This window comes from Sapajus apella, unplaced genomic scaffold (genome assembly GCF_009761245.1).
Source record: "Sapajus apella isolate SASKATOON/1434 unplaced genomic scaffold, GSC_monkey_1.0 scaffold24, whole genome shotgun sequence".
In the NCBI taxonomy this organism is placed as follows: domain Eukaryota; kingdom Metazoa; phylum Chordata; class Mammalia; order Primates; family Cebidae; genus Sapajus; species Sapajus apella.
Genome location: NW_022436964.1, coordinates 15,911,788 through 15,928,361, shown reverse-complemented (window position 1 = coordinate 15,928,361; position 16,574 = coordinate 15,911,788). Strand labels below are relative to the sequence as shown.

General features: G+C 37.5%; 1 protein-coding gene across 5 annotated transcripts in view; it reads left to right on the top strand.

Annotated features, from left to right (window-relative positions):
* The window catches only part of PIP5K1B (phosphatidylinositol-4-phosphate 5-kinase type 1 beta), a 344,249-nt gene that overhangs the window by 210,892 nt on the left and 116,783 nt on the right, over positions 1-16,574 (top strand). For all 5 annotated transcript variants that reach the window (XM_032290962.1, XM_032290961.1, XM_032290960.1 and 2 more), the window contains 4 exons: positions 3,536-3,747; positions 5,453-5,536; positions 5,634-5,682; positions 9,541-9,625. In XM_032290962.1, the coding sequence (XP_032146853.1) occupies positions 3,536-3,747; positions 5,453-5,536; positions 5,634-5,682; positions 9,541-9,625 (430 nt within the window). The remainder of the gene's footprint in view (positions 1-3,535; positions 3,748-5,452; positions 5,537-5,633; positions 5,683-9,540; positions 9,626-16,574) is intronic.

Below are 16,574 nucleotides of genomic sequence, written 5' to 3'. Positions count from 1 at the left end.
ATTCTGGAAATGTGCACCACTGAATGATGAACTGGACCAACTGGTGCCTGGCATGTTGCAGAATGCCCCTCACTCTTAAAGCTCACACATGTTAAGTTGTTGGCAGATTTATCTATTATTTTAATTAAATGACTCGGATGATATGAGTAACGGAACTATTTTGTTCCTAATTGATGCAGATCTTAAAAATACGTGACTAAATCTGTTCCCAGAATTTCTCATTACGGAAGTCTTTTATTTTGTTTTAAAATATATTCATATACATTTCTGTTTTTGTTCCTTCAGATTTCTTAATCGATGGTGACTTTGCCTAACCCAAACTCTAACTGCAATGGTCAGCTTTCCACATAAGGAGATAGAATTTCTTTTTTTAAGCCTTTCTCTCTGAAAGTAGGAGTCTTGGCCTCACAAGGACAACTCAGCACCCTTCTCAGATGCCGGCAATCCAATAGAAGAGTACAGAGGAAATGAAGCTCTTTTTAACATTTTTAAATCACTTTTTCAAGAGTTAATTCTCTCTTGGAATTTATTCCTTAAAAAAATAAATAAACCAAAACAGACATTGGACCCTGTACAGCATCAGGATAGTGTCTTACTTTATCCAGTAGTTCAGTTTGGACCATACAGCCTGACTTTGTCTCCCCTGTAAAATGCACAGTTCTCTTGGGCCTGTTCATGGGCAGGGAAAAAGACTGCAAGTACAAAACACACAGTTCAGGTTGAATATTGAAGGAAAAATAGAAGAAAAAGGATTTCATTTTTTAAAAAAGCTTCTTGACAACTCATGAATGCTTTGCTGAGGAAAATGCTTTGCAGGGTTGAATATTGCATGGCGATATAAGAAAAGCATTTTTTTAAGAAAAGCTTTTTAACAAGCAGAATTAATTCATGGATACTCTGCAGAGGAAAATCATGGTGTCAGGAATACTTTTAAGCTTGACCACTCCTAACTTGAGTAAATGATTCTGGGTGCCTGCCAGGAACATTCACAGTATTGTCAGAGTCTTATTAGAACTTGCTTTTGAAGCCAGTTTACTGCTTTGGAGGAAACATTGACAAATGGGGCTGTGTGGGGCACAAGACTGTGTTTTTGCCAATTGAAAATTCCTGCATTGTCAGCCATCCAGGCCATACCCCTTGGTATTCCACAAACCCAGAGCTTCCAAAGGAATCGAGATTTGCCAAAATGACACTGGTAAGCAGGCCAGCAATATAGTTCTATTTTTGTTGGCTAATTTAGTGACACTTGTTTCCAGAAGTGCGATTCTAGGAATGTTTACTTCAAGCTGACACCTGTTGTCTCTTGAGCTACTGTAGGGATGAGTCACCATGAATTATAATCATAGTGATAAGAGCTAGCAATTAATTAAGCACTTTATGCTAGGGACTTTTCTAAGCACTTGACTTGCATTGCCACATTTAATTTTTACAAGCACTCTTTACGGTAGGTAATGTTGTCACCATTTTACAGACGAGGAAACTGACCCACAAGGAGATGATGTGACCTGCCTAAGGTCACAGAGTCCGAGCTCTTTATCCTCCATTCCCCATGCCCTTATCCAAGTCTCTCCAAGAAAGGAAGCACTAGCACTGATAAATGTGAGTGGGGAAATTAGCATCTGCAGATGGTCATTCATTGTAAAGAGTTGATGAAGTTGTCTGGGTGGGTACTGTGCCTGAGCCATCATTTCAGTATGGTTGAGAATTAGAAAGATTAAGGCCCTTCTACCATGTTTCTCTCTGAAGAAAGCGTCCAATATCTGTTAGCATTTTCTTTTAAGAGTCTGACTCTCGGCGCTCTTGACGTAAAACAGTCTTGCTTTTCTCCCATGGTCTATGCTACTGATACACCTCCATGGAGAACCAACTAAAGGGTCTGATACTCAAGCATTGGATCAGTGGTAAGAAGCATTTCCTATCACCCTTTCCTTCCTTCCTCCCTCCTCCAATCTTGTTATCACTCTGCCTTCCATTAGGAAGGCTGATTCCACATTGTTATCAGGCACTCTAAGGTGACCTGGGTTAGAAAATCCCACAGCCCAAACCTCTTCAGTGGCGAGATTCTACCCTTAGCTCCTGCCTGACTCCTTCTGAACTTGACTTAGTATTTTGAAAGATGAAGCGTGAACACCCTGGAATAATTGATACTCATTTGCAGCCCACTGTCAGTTCTCATTGATGGCAAAAATGCCCATGGTGCAGAATAACCACAGTTTTTGAAGGCCATATGCCACAGTTCATAAAGCCTTTTTTCAGGTGGCATTCATGAAGTGGCAGCCACAGGTAATTGAATCCTCAGGCCTGATCCCCTCTTTACTATATCATAAATATCAAAAGGCAATTGGGCTGAGCAAGAACAGGAAGCATAAGAAATTCTGGATTATTTTATCCCTAAACAATTATCTATAGGCTATGATCCTTGAAGGTGTTTCCTATAAAGTATAGGAACACCTTCTCACGTTGGTTCAGAGACAGCTGTTCTGACCACCAGGGTTGTCTTACTTTCTGGGCTGTTTTGATTTTCTGAGCAGCTTTGCGTAAGAAATACCAGGTATTAAAAAGTCTGTTGTAGGGGAGAATCATATACGAACTAGTAGAAAAAGAACTTTGTCATAGAAGAAAACACCCAGTTTGCAGGCATTCTTCCTGAACACTGCTCTTCCATCTAAAAAAGTCCTGAGTGTCAAAGCCTCACCTATACCCTGAAGCCATCTCAACATTCTGGTACCTAGACCTTGTCTCCTGTCATTTTCTTTTCAGAGCACTGCCATCTCTTTTGTCTGGCTACATCCAACTATTTTTAATTCCCTTGTCTCCCCATGGTCTGCTGAGTGGATAATTAAATGTGAAATACTATTCTTTGTTGAGATTATATATTTGTAAAGGATGGAATGGCAACTTTGAAAGACAGGCTTTGAAAAGAAGACTACTGACTTCCCACAAGTTGAAGATTATGAGAACAATTCAGACAAAGACGCATTCGAGCTGCATCTTCATGCTGCAGAGGGTACAAGCTTGTAGAGAATGTTGGTTGTTGGTTTCTCTGCTCTGCTGTTTAAGAGTGTGGACACCGGAGTTGACTGCTTGGGTCTCTGTCACTTATGAGCTGTGTCATATTGAGCAAATTACTTTATCTCTCTGTGCCTCCAGTTTTTCATCTGTGAAACAGAGATAACAGTAGTACCTAGCTTGTAGGGTTGTTGAGAAGATTGAATGTAAGTGAGCTTTGTAGCACTTGCATGCGGAAAATGCTCAATCAGTGCTATTAGTGGAACTTTCGTGGAGGGTTAAGAAAACATGTGCTTGTGTCAGAGTTGCATAAAATTCCCATCTTGGAGCCATTGTGATAATCCTTCTTGCGTGTGGCCTAGTAATAACCTCAAGTGTTTTTATTTTGATTCTTCATCGTTCAGCTACCCCGCTGGGAGGGGTAACAGGGGCTGTGTGTCTGCATATAGCGAGCTCTCTGATTCTGAGTAGATGAGATGAACAGACCTTTGTGTTGACTGGCTTCCTGGTTCTTTTTCTCATTCAGGTGCTGGAAAGCTTCAAGATCATGGACTATAGCCTTCTGTTGGGAATTCACTTCCTTGACCATTCCATCAAAGAGAAAGAGGAGGAGAACTCACAAAATGTGCCTGATGCTAAGCGACCTGGGATGCAGAAGGTTCTCTACTCAACAGCTATGGAATCTATCCAGGGTCCAGGGAAATCTGGAGATGGGATAATCACAGAGAACCCAGACACGTAAGTGCAGCCACATACCCACCCACTCTCTTGATTGTGGCACCCCATATCACTGGGTAATTATAGACAGTCACATTCACCTTAGGATGGGACTCTAGGAATGAATTCCTACTTGGTGCTAAAATGGGTTAAACTGGTCTCCATTTTAGGAGGTAACTAGATAACTAGATGAGTGGCAGTTTCTCTGGTTATTACTCCTTCACTCACTTGGTTTCTTTTTTCAAATGGCTCCATTTATTTTAACAATGGCTGAAAATGTTTTTTCCCCCCATTAACTACATATTCAAAACATTCACCACAAGAGGAAGGAATAAACTTTGAATGTGAACAAACATGTTTTATTGTTTATTTTTTTTTTGAAACAGAGTCTTGCTCTGTCACCCAGGCTGGAGTGCAGTGGTGCCATCTCAGTTCACTGCAACCTCCACCTCCCGGGTTCAAGCGATTCTCCTGCCTCAGCCTCTCGAGTAGCTGAGATTATAGACATGCACCAGTACACCTGGCTAATTTTTGTATTTTTAGTAGAGACAAGGTATTTTACCATGTTGCCCAGGCTGGTCTCAAACTCCTGGCCTCAAGTGATCCACCTGCCTTGGCTTCCCAAAGTGCTGGGATTATAGGTGTGAGCCACTGCACTCTGCCTGAATAAAGATGTTTTAAGCAAATACACAATAAGAATGATGTTTGCAATTCAGTGCTTTTTATCTGCCTAAGGCGATTCTGTTGTTCTAGTCCTGCACCCTGGCAGATGTGGTCTCTTGCCCCAGCCAGATGTGATAGTAACTACAGGATTAATTTGCATGGATAAAGTGCATATTGACTAGCAGAAACAATTACAACCATAGTAAGTTATTGAAATGATAGATTTCATCAGGTATGTGTACTAGCTGAGCAAGGAGACTGAAAGGAAGCATTTTCCACGACCATAAGTGCGTGCCTTCTAGAATTCTCCAACAATGACTAAACCATGGGCATATTTCACTTTTGTAAAGGAAATTAACACATATTAATATTTTTTGAAAAGTCCTTTCTTGCAAATCAATCTAAATGTCTAATAATCAGTTAAATTGTCCTATATTAGTATGGTTAAATACTATAAAGCTATTAAAAATCATATTAGCTTGAATATAAGAAAATATTTATAATTTAGCAAGTTAAAAAATCAGATTATAAAATCTGATAAATAATACCCTTTCTGGACTAAATACACACACACACACACAGGAAAAGTGTACTAGATGTTAGTAGTTATCTTTGCATCCTAGGAATAGCTGTTTGATTATACTTTTTCTTTGCGTTTTTCTGTATTTTGTTTTTAAAAGTAAATATACATTACTCTTTTGATCAGAAAAAAGTATTGCATTTTTTAAAAGGAATATTTTACAATGCTCTAAAAATTCTTGCTCGTGGTTTTAAAGTAGAAATAAGTTTGGATTCCTCCCATCTAACTCTTCAGAGTCGGCAGCTATGGTATTATTCTCCTTTGTGGGGAAGTATTAATACATCATTCTGAATTTCCAGGATGACCTTAACTGATGCCCAAAAAACAAAAACAAAAGAACAAACAAAAGAAGATGACTGGGCAATAGCCCAGAGTTCTTAAAAATTGTCTATTTTTATTTTCAGTCTATTTGTTAGAAATAATTTTTTAACTTGCTATTCTTATAATATGTAATCAAATATTTTCTCTTTGCTCTATCAACAGAATGGGGGGCATTCCAGCTAAAAGCCATAGGGGAGAAAAACTACTCTTATTTATGGGCATTATTGATATTCTACAATCATATAGGTAAGAAGTTTGGGGAGTGGTCTTTTATTATTTCAAAATCAATCTACAAAAGATTCTGATGAAAAATCACCAAATGAGATTTTCCATTTATGTTTAGGTTAATGAAGAAGTTAGAACATTCCTGGAAAGCTCTTGTTTATGATGGGGTAAGTGACTTATTTTCATTATTACACTGTATGTATTTCTGCCTTCTCAGAGACTTCAGAGTATGTGCAGGAAACTGTATTGCTAGACTCTAAGAGGAAATGAAAGAACAGTCTTTATAAACTCAGAATCTTAGGCTAATAGATTGGTTCAAATCTGAGAATAAAGCCAAAATAAATTGAATAGCTATTTAAATATATGATATACAGCCTGGTGGTCAGAAAAACAAAATGATATCTGTGTCTATGTGAAGCCCAAAGGACCTAACTTTGAGAGAGGACTTTTTTCATAGAGATGATCAGTAATGAAGTTTTCACACAACCAAACTGCAGGAAGTGTGCACCGTGACTCTGATGGTGGACAGCCTGGCTTAGAGCTGGGCATTCGCTGCTGAACTAGCCATATGACCAGGAACAGTGCTGGTTATTTGGCCTCTTACCCTTGTTTCTCACCTGTACCCGGGGATAGTAATGACACCTACCTGGTGTGAGGATGCGGCAAAATAATGCACGTCAGTGTTCAACACAATGCCTAACAAATACAGACGCAGAAAGTGAAAACTTTTTAATTGGTATAGATTTATACATAAACATTTATACATGCTGGCTGCCTCAGGATATTTTTTTTTTTTTTTTGAGATGGAGTCTCAGTTGCCCATGCTGGTGTGCAGCGGCACAATCTTGGCGCACTGCAACCTTTGTCTCCCAGGTTCAAGTGATTCTCCTGCCTCAGCCTCCTGATTAGCTGGGACTACAGGCGTGTGCCACCACACTTGGCTAATTTTTGTATTTTTAGTAGACATGGGGTTTGCCATGTTGGCCAGGCTGGTGTCAAATTCCTGACCTCAGATGATCCACCTGCCTCAGTTTCTCAAAGTGTTGAGATTACAGGTGTGCGCCACCATGCCTGGCTGGGGATGTATTAATTGATGTAACTGAAGAAAAAAATAAGTTATCAACGAGCAGTTTCCCCCTTTTTTCTCTCTTCTTTCTCCCGTGCTCTCTGTCTCCGTCTCTCTCTTTCACACACACACAGACACACATACACACACACACACACACACACACGCACACACACACCCAGTCCCATCTAGACATTAGATTTCTACTTCCTGCTACTAACAACATTTATTGGCCTAAGTTAATAACTTGAAGTCGCAATTCCAAAGAATATATTGGTCAAGGATTTGGTCACACATTTCCTTTTTAGATGTTAGCAGATACTTTCTTTTGAAAGAGAATAAATTATAGATGATATTCTTCTTCTTTCTTGGAAAAGAACACATAATTTCTCTGTTCTGTGGAAGACTATTAAAAACCTTTCAGCATGAAAGATCTACATTTTTTCCAGAGGCTAAGGACTGACTTTAGTCAGAATGTACTTTTAAACAACAGGTTTACACCTTTATTCCCAAGAATTAACCTCTAAGCTGGATATAGGGGCATGTGCTGGTAGTCCTGGCTACTCAAGAGCCTGCAGCAGGACAATCGCCTGAGCCCAGGAGTTCAAGTCCAGCAGTCTTGAATATAGCGAGACCCTTTCTCTAAAAGAATAATTTTTAATTAAAAAAGAAGAATTAACCTCAGTCTTATTCAGATCAAAAATTCCTCCTATGAAAGGAGGTCAATATGGTAGGTTAATTTTATGTTTCCTTCCAGCTGAGAATGGAAGGAACTGCATACATAGTATCTCAAACATTGAAGGGGAGAGAGTGAATACCCTCATTCCACTCCCCTCCTGTTTTCTGAGACCATTTCAATTTCCTGTTACCAGATGGATCTGAATCATCTAGTCTTGTCCCACCTTTGTCTGTTTAAAACCTGTCTTCCAGCTGGTTGCAGTGGCTCATGCCTGTAATCCCAACACTTTGGGGGGAGACAGAGACAGGAGGATCACTTGAGGTCAGGAGTTCAAGACCAGCCTGGCCAACATGGCGAAACCCCTGTCTCTACTAAAAATACGAAAATTAGCTGGATGTGGTGGTGTGCACCTGTAATCCCAGCTACTGGAGAGGCTGAGGCATGAGAGTCATTTGTACCCAGGAGGTGGATGTTGCAATGAGCAGAGATCACACCACTGCACTCCAGCCTGGGTGACAGAGTGAGACTCCATCTCAAAAAATAAAATGAAATAAAACCTATCATCTGTTTTTTAGTTTTTTTTTTAAATAAAAATCTCTGTGCTGGTTATATATCATAAACTTTTTTTTGTTTGTTTTCAGACATGGCTCTTACTTAAACAATGTTTATTCATGCCAAAGAGAACAGCAATGTAACCGCTCTGTGTAGGCAAGGGGCTGAACTTTAATCCTCTATGGATTCCCCTTAGGCTTTTGCCTTCTGCTGATATTTCTAAATTACTGCACTTGTTGGGAAGAATGTGTTCGCTTCAGGCAGATACTGCCAGGATACCAAGAAGTGTACATCTTAAAAGATGTAGTGGGGCCAGGTATGGTGGCTCATGCCTATAATCCTAGCAGATCACTTGAGGACAAGAGTCCAAACCAGCCTGGCCAACATGGTCAAACCTTCTCTACTAAAAATACAAAAATTAGCTGGGTGTGGTGGTGGGTGTGTGTAACCCCAGCTATTCAGGAAGCTGAGGCAGGAGAATCACTTGAACCTGGGAGGTGGAGGTTTCAGTGAGCTGAGATTGTGCCACTGCACTCCAGCTGGGTTGACAGAGCAAGACTCAGTCTCAAAAAAAGAAAAGAAAAACTAGTGATAAATTTCCCACCATACCTAAAGCCTCACTGAGTGTAGATGACCATTATAATGTGACCAAAGATGCATCTGGCAACTGTGACCTTCATAACATGCCAATTATAGTATTATAGATTATCCTCACTGCAAGGGAATATAATATGCCTTCTGTAACACCCTATTTCACAGATGAAGAAACTGAGGCCCTGAAACTCTGGCTTCTCCCAGGAATATACAACCTTTTAAAGTCAGAGCTAACAACCAACACCAGGTCTCCTGACTTCTAGTCCAAAATGTTTTTTCTTCCAACACCACTGCAGATACTTAGTAGGATCCAAACTGAAATTTTTAGAAATTTCTGTATTGGGGTCCATTAAACCTGAATTCAAAATGAAGCATTATAGAAGCAAATTTACTATGTCCACAAGTATGCAGCTTGGATACATGATTTGGATAAATGATTACTAAATAAAGATAGAAAATTACCTCCCTCATCCATCCCCTTTCCTGGGTTTGTAATCAAATGACCCTTCAGCCCTAAAGACTCCTGCCAAGCATGAGAGAAGAATGGAGTTAACAATTTAACTCAATTCAACTCTATGCAATCAGCAGATAATTTAGTGCAAAGAAGTCATCTGTTAGCCTTGTCTCCTAGGAATCCTCCTAGCATCTCCTCACCTTGTTATTAGGAGATGAAACTAAAGCATTTTTTTTTTACCTTAAATGTCACCCTTACTTTAGGATAGTTTTGTTTATGTCCCTAATTTTTGTTCATAATTAAGGGAGTTACCCTTCATTCCAGATGACTCTTGATGCACTGATTGCCTGTGTGTAAAAAAAGAACTTAAAATCTCCTCCTGGGACACAATGTTATGAATAAGGACAGCTGTTTTGATTTACGTAGCAGAGTTTTTTTGCTAACTCTCCCCTGCTTGGTTTTGCGTTGAGTGTCTAGAATATTTGTTCCAGTTGAGTCTGTGCCCTCCTCCCACAGCCCCAGACTCCTGGGCCCTGCGGGACACAGGGCATTGTTCTCTGTCTCTGGGTCACCTCTGGTTAATAATGTTGGCTAACAGAGAACCAGCTCCATAGATCTGTCTTCTGACTTGAGATGAACAGTAAGAGGTAACCCTGTGATCCTGGTTTTTGTCTCTTCAGGACACTGTTTCCGTTCATAGACCAAGCTTTTATGCAGACAGATTTCTAAAGTTCATGAATTCCAGAGTTTTCAAGAAAATTCAAGGTAAGATTCTTATGAATTTTTTTTTTTTACTTTTAGTTGCTAATTTTTGTATCTTTGCAAGATTTTTATTGGAAGAATTAATGCTATTTCTTTCCCTGCAGCAGTAATTACTTAGTAATTATGGTTAAGCATGCCAGTCCGGTGTTTATTGATGCCATATCACTAGAGTCCTGTTTAGTGGTGAAAAAAATTTACAAGCTATCTAAATGTCCAATCATAAAACATACTGGTTAAATATATTATGATATAGTCAAATAATGGAATAGTATACAGCCAATAAAAAATGATGTGTTAGCAGCACATTAGTTTGTTAAATGTAGATTTATTTACCTTATATGTAGTAATCAGTCTGTACACCTTGAATGCACAGCAGAATTCTAAAGGAATATATAAAACAGCAGTTATTCTCATGGGACATTCGCTAGCATAGATCATATGTTAAGCCACAAAACAAGTTTCAATAAATTTAAAATGATTGAAATCATACAGAGTATCTTTTCTGATCACAATGGAATGAATCAATAAACAGTGAAAACTTCATAAATATTTGAAAATTAAACCACACACTCTTTAGCAATGAGTTAAAGAATAAATCACAAGGAAATCAGAAAAACCTCAGAGATGAATGAAAATAAAAACAAATATACCAAAAATTTATGGGATGCAGTGAAGGCAGTGCTCAGAGGAAAATTTATAGGTGTAAACTCCTACCTTAAAAAAAAAAAAAGGGGGAAAAATCTGAATTCAATATCCTAACTTTAAACCTCAAGTAACTAGAAAAAGAAAAGCAAATTAAACCCAAAGCTAACAATGCTTATTCCAGATCAAGGAAGTATGTGGGCCCTTATTTTCCTTTATATTGATATTTATTAAATTTTTGCAATGAATATGTCCTATCTGTGGTAAGTTTTTAAGGTATGTGAAAGGAGAAAATAACCCTACATATAGTTATTTTATCATTTTGCTATTCTGTGGTCCAAGTTCATAAACTAAAACATGAAACTTTAGCCACACACAAATGAAAAAGAATATTCATGATTTATATTTAAGTAAGACAAATTTTCCTCATAATATTTATTGGAGATTTTTTAATTAATGAAAATCAAACATTTGCAATGTAAAAATGTTGGAAAATACAAGAAGATTTTTATAAAAAATCTTTTTTTTGTAAAAAAAAAAAAAAAAAAAAAATTCCTTGAAATGCCACAACCCAGAGATATCCACTGCTAATATTTTGATGTACTTTCTACCAACCTTTATTTCTATGCTTTATGTATTTATATTAAAATGGTAGCATAATGGTACACTATTTTAGGTATATGTCCTCTTTTTTCACATAACTTTATAACACCAATAGTTTATAATGTTATGTTTTCCATATCATTGTATATTCTACAAGGCACCATTTGAAATTTCAACACAACATTAAAATTATGATGTAACATAATCTATTTTTTTTTCCACCATAATCTATTTAACCATTCTTTCAGTAATGGGCATCTACATTGTTTTCCTTTCGCTGTTTCTTGCTGGTTTATGAACCTAATTTCAGATCAACACTCTGTCCAAATTTAGGATTATTTCTTTAGAATGGATTCCAAGAAAGGGGCACAAGGGTAATAAAATGCATGTAACTGCACAGAGAGATTGTGCTACTGAGCCTGCATTCCACCAGCCCTTAGCTAGCATTGTGGCTTTTAAATTATGTCACTCTGATAAGTAAAAAATGTTATCTGATTGTCTTATTTTGCATTTCTTAAGTACTGGTAAGGTTCAACCCTTATTCATGTTTATTAGGCATTTGTAGTTCCTTTGAGAATTGAGCTTTTAACACTTGACCATTTATATTGGGTGTTTGTTATTTTTCAAAATTATTAATACCAATTCCATAAAGATATTAACCCCTTTTTAAACCTTCTTTTACTCTAAAACTTTTTTCCACATTTGACTCTCTCAGTGGTATCTTAAAATTGCTCTCAAATTGACACCTTCATAAATTAAATTATTTGCCCAAGGTTTCTTTGGCCTAGAATAGACTATAAGATAGTGTTTATTGAAATTGCAAGCCACATTAATACCAGCTTGTGGTTCCATTTTTTTTTTTTTGAGATAGGGTCTCACTCTGTCACCCAGGCTGGAATGCGGTGGCATAATTTCTGCTCACTGCAACCTCTGTCTCCCCAGTTCAAGTGATCCTTCTGCCTCAGCCTCTTGAGTAGCTGTGATTACAAGCATGCACCACCCATGCCCAGCTAGTTTTGGCTTTTAGTAAAGATGGGTTTTCATCATGTTGGCCAGGCTGTTTTGAACTCCTGGCCTCAAGTGATCCACTGACCTCTGCCTCCCAAAGTACTGAGATTACAGGCTTAAGTCACCACACCCAACCATGGTTCCAATTTTTAAGGAAGATTTTTTCACCTTTCTTAGGCCTGTGCCAAGGCTGGAAGCCACGGTTTTTCCTGTAGCCCATGGTGCATTTTGGAGGATGCAGCCCTTTAATGTTCCAGTTTTAGCGAGCCTCCCTTAGAGACTCCCCATCTTGGAAAGTTCATTTTTTTTAGGGGCATATAAGTTAATGGTACAATCAATGTTATCTTCAATTTCATAAAATATGGCATGTGTTGCAGATTTTTCCAGTTTGTATAATTTATCAGGTTTTTAATGGGACAAGTTTTTTAACTCTCAGGTAATCAAATCTATTGACATTTTCTTATTTTGATTTTATTATTTATTTTTAAAAAACAGTGCTCCCCTCCCTGTGTCCATGTGTTCTCATTGTTCAACACCCGCCTATGAGTGAGAACATGTGGTGTTTGATTTTCTGCTCTTGTGTCAGTTTGCTGAGAATGATGGTTTCCAGGTTCATCCATGTCCCTACAAAGGACACAAACTCATCATTTTTGATGGCTGCATAATATTCCATGGTGTATATGTGCCACATTTTCCCTGTCCAGTCTATCATCGATGGGCATTTGGGTTGGTTCCAGGTCTTTGCTATTGTAAACAGTGCTGCAATGAACATTCGTGTGCATGTGTCTTTATAGTAGAACGATTTGTAATCCTTTGGATATATACCCAGTAATGGGATTGCTGGGTCAAATGGAATTTCTATTTCTATGTCCTTGAGGAATCGCCACACTGTCTTCCACAATGATTGAACTAATTTACACTCCCACCAACAGTGTAAAAGTGTTCCTATTTCTCCACATCCTCTCCAGCATCTGTTGTCTCCAGATTTTTTAATGATCACCATTCTAACTGGCGTGAGATGGTATCTCAATGTAGTTTTGATTTGCATTTCTCTAATGACCAGAGATGATGAGCATTTTTTCATATGTTTGTTGGCTTCATGTATGTCTTCTTTTGTAAAGTGTCTGTTCATATCCTTGGCCCACTTTTGAATGGGCTTTTTCTTCTTGTAAATCTGTTTTAGTTCTTTGTAAATTCTGGATATCAGCCCTTTGTCAGATGGGTAAACTGCAAAAATTTTTTCCCATTTTGTTGGTTGCTGATTCACTCTAATGACTGTTTCTTTTGCTGTGCAGAAGCTCTGGAGTTTAATTAGGTCCCATTTGTCTATTTTGGCTTTTGTTGCCAATGCTTTCGGTGTTTTGGTCATGAAGTCCTTGCCTACACCTATGTCCTGAATGGTTTTCCCTAGATTTTCTTATAGGGTTTTTATGGTGTTAGGTCTTATGTTTAAGTCCTTAATCCATCTAGAGTTAATTTTAGTGTAAGGTGTCAGGAAGGGGTCCAGTTTCTGCTTCTGCACATGGCTAGCCAATTTTCCCAACACCATTTATTAAACAGGGAATCCTTTCCCCATTGCTTGTTTTTGTCAGGTTTGTCAAAGATCAGATGGTTGTAGATACGTTGTGTTGCCTCCGAGGCCTCTGTTCTGTTCCAGTGGTCTATATCTCTGTTTTGGTACCAGTGCCATGCTGTTTTGATTACTGTAGCCTTGTAGTATAGTTTGAAGTCCAGCAGTGTGATGCCTCCCACTTTGTTCTTTTTGCTTATAATTGTCTTGGCTATGCAGGCTCTCATTGTTTCCATATGAAGTTTAAGGTGTTTTTTCCCAGTTCTGTGAAGAAGGTCATTGGTAGCTTGATAGGGATAGTGTTGAATCTGTAAATTACTTTGGGCAGTGTGGCCATTTTCACGTTATTGATTCTTCCTAATCATGAATATGGAATGTTCCTCCATCAGTTTGTGCCCTCTCTTATTTCATTGAGCAGTGGCTTGTAGTTCTCCTTGAAGAGGTCCTTTACGTTCCTTGTTAGTTGTATTCCTAGGTATTTTATTCTCTTCATAGCAATTGTGAATGGCAGTTCGTTCTTGATTTGGCTCTCTTTGTTATTGGTATATAGGAATGCTTGTGATTTTTGCACATTGATTTTGTATCCTGAGACTTTGCTGCAGTTGCTTATCAGTTTCAGGAGATTTTGGGCTGAGACAATGGGGTCTTCTAGATATACAATCATGTTGTCTGCAAATAGAGACAATTTGACTTCCTCCTTTCCTATTTGAATACCCTTTATTTCTTTTTCTTGCCTGATTGCTCTGGCTAGAACTTCCAGTACTGTATTGAATAGGAGTGGTGAGAGAGGGCATCCTTGTCTAGTGCCAGATTTCAAAGTTGGGGGGAAATAGGGGAGGGACAGCAGGGGGTGGGGAGTTGGGGAGAGATAGCATGGAGAAAAATGCCAGATATAGGTGAAGGGGAGGAAGGCAGCAAATCATACTGCTACATGTGTACCTATGCAACAATCTTGTATGTTCTTCACATGTACCCCAAAACCTAAAATGCAATAAAAAAAAGTTGAATAAATTTTTATTATTTTTATTTAAAAAAAAAAAAGACAATATAATCTTGCTATTCTTATAATAGCTAATGAGCAATTTTTCCTATTGTTGTTTGTTTTTCTTATTCTATAAATTGCTTGTTTATAATCTCTGCCTATTAGGATATTACATATTATATATACATATATATTATATAATATATATATAATATGTATTATATATTATATATTACTAAATAATATAATATAATAATATAATATGGTGGTATTAGGATATTATTCACAGCATAGTTATATGTTATAAATGTTTGTCTATTATTGTTATTATTCAGATATTATTCACAGTATAGTTATATACTATGGATGTTGCTTATCTATTATACACATGATATTTTTCTGTTTAGTTGTTTTTAAATTTTATTCATATTTTTGTCTTATAAAAATTTAAATACATAGCTACATTGCTTTATAAAAAAAAAACCAGCTTTATTGAGATATAATTAAGATCTGTAAGCTTTACCCTTTTAAAGTGTACAGGCCTATGATTCTTAATATATTCACAAAGTTATATGACCATCACCATTTTCTAATTTTATTTTATTTTATTAATAATTTTTTTGAGATGTCGTCTCACTCTATTGCCCAAGCTGGAGTGCAATGGTACTATCTTGGCTCGCTGCAACCTCTGCCTCTCAGGTTCAAGTGATTCTCCTTTCTTAGCCTCCCAAATAACTGGGATTACAGGTGTGAGCCACCACACCTGGCTAATTTTTGTATTTTTAGTAGAGATGGGGTTTCACCATGTTGGCCAGGCTGGTCGCAAACTCCTGACCTCAGGTGATCCACCCACCCTGGCCACCCAAAGTGCTGGGATTATAGGCATGAGCCACCAAGCTCAGCAATTTTGTAATTTTAGAACATTTTTACTACCCCCAAAAGAAACCCCATACCCAATAGCAGTCACTCCACATTCCGTCCTCTTCCCAGCCCCTGGCAACTACTAATTTGTTTTCTGTCTCTATGGTTTTGCCTACTCTGGCCTTTGCTATAAATCATATAATATAAACTTTGCAGTTTGGCTGTTTTCACTTAACAGAATATTTTTGAGGTTTATCTGTAGCATCATAGCATATATTAGTAGTTTATTCTTTTTATTGCAGAATATTCCATTATATTGATATACCATATTTTGTTTATTCATCAGTTGATGGGTATTTGGGATGCTTCCCTTTTGCCTTTATGAATAATGCTGTTAAGAACATTCATGGACAAGGTTTTATATGCACGTATATTTTCATTTCTTCTGAATGTAAACCTAGAAGTGGAATTTCTGGGTCAGATGGTAACTCTCTGATAACGTTTTGAGGAACTGTCAAACTCTTTTCCAAAGCAGCTGTATCATTTTACAATCCCACCAGCAATGTATATGGGTTCCAGAGTTTCTCTACATCCTCACCAACATATGTTATTGCCTGTCTTTTTTTCTTTTGGCCATCCTGGTAGGGATGAAGTAGTATCTCACTGTGGTTTTGATTTGCATTGCTCTAATGACTAACGATAGTGAACATCTTGTATGTGCTTTCTGGCAATTTATATCTTCTTTGGGGAAATGCTCACTCAGACCCTTTGCCCATTTTTAGTTGAGTTGTCTTTTTATTATTGAGTTATAAGAGTTCTTGATATATTCTGGACACAAGCCCATTATCAGATATATGATTTGCAAATATTTTCTTTCATTCTCTGGGTTGTCTTTTACTTTTTTGATAGTGTCTTTTGAAGCACAAAATTTTTAAATTTTGATATCCAATTTTTTTCCCCTTGTTGCTGGTGCTTTTGGTGTGATCTAAGAAAGCATTGCCTAACCCAAGGTTATGAAGATTTACTCTCATGTTTTCTTTTCAGAGTTTTATAGTTCTAGCTCTTACATTTGGGTTTGTGATTCATTCTGATTGAATTTTTTTGTATATGATATGAGGTAGAGATGACTTCATTCTTTCGTATGTGGTTAGCCAGTTGTTTCACCACCATTTATTGAAAAGCCTATTCTTTCTCCTATTGAATTATCTTGGTACTCTTATTGAAAATTATCAAGAGAGAACATAAACCAGACCAAAAAAAAGGAAAAGAAAATCAGTTGACCACAA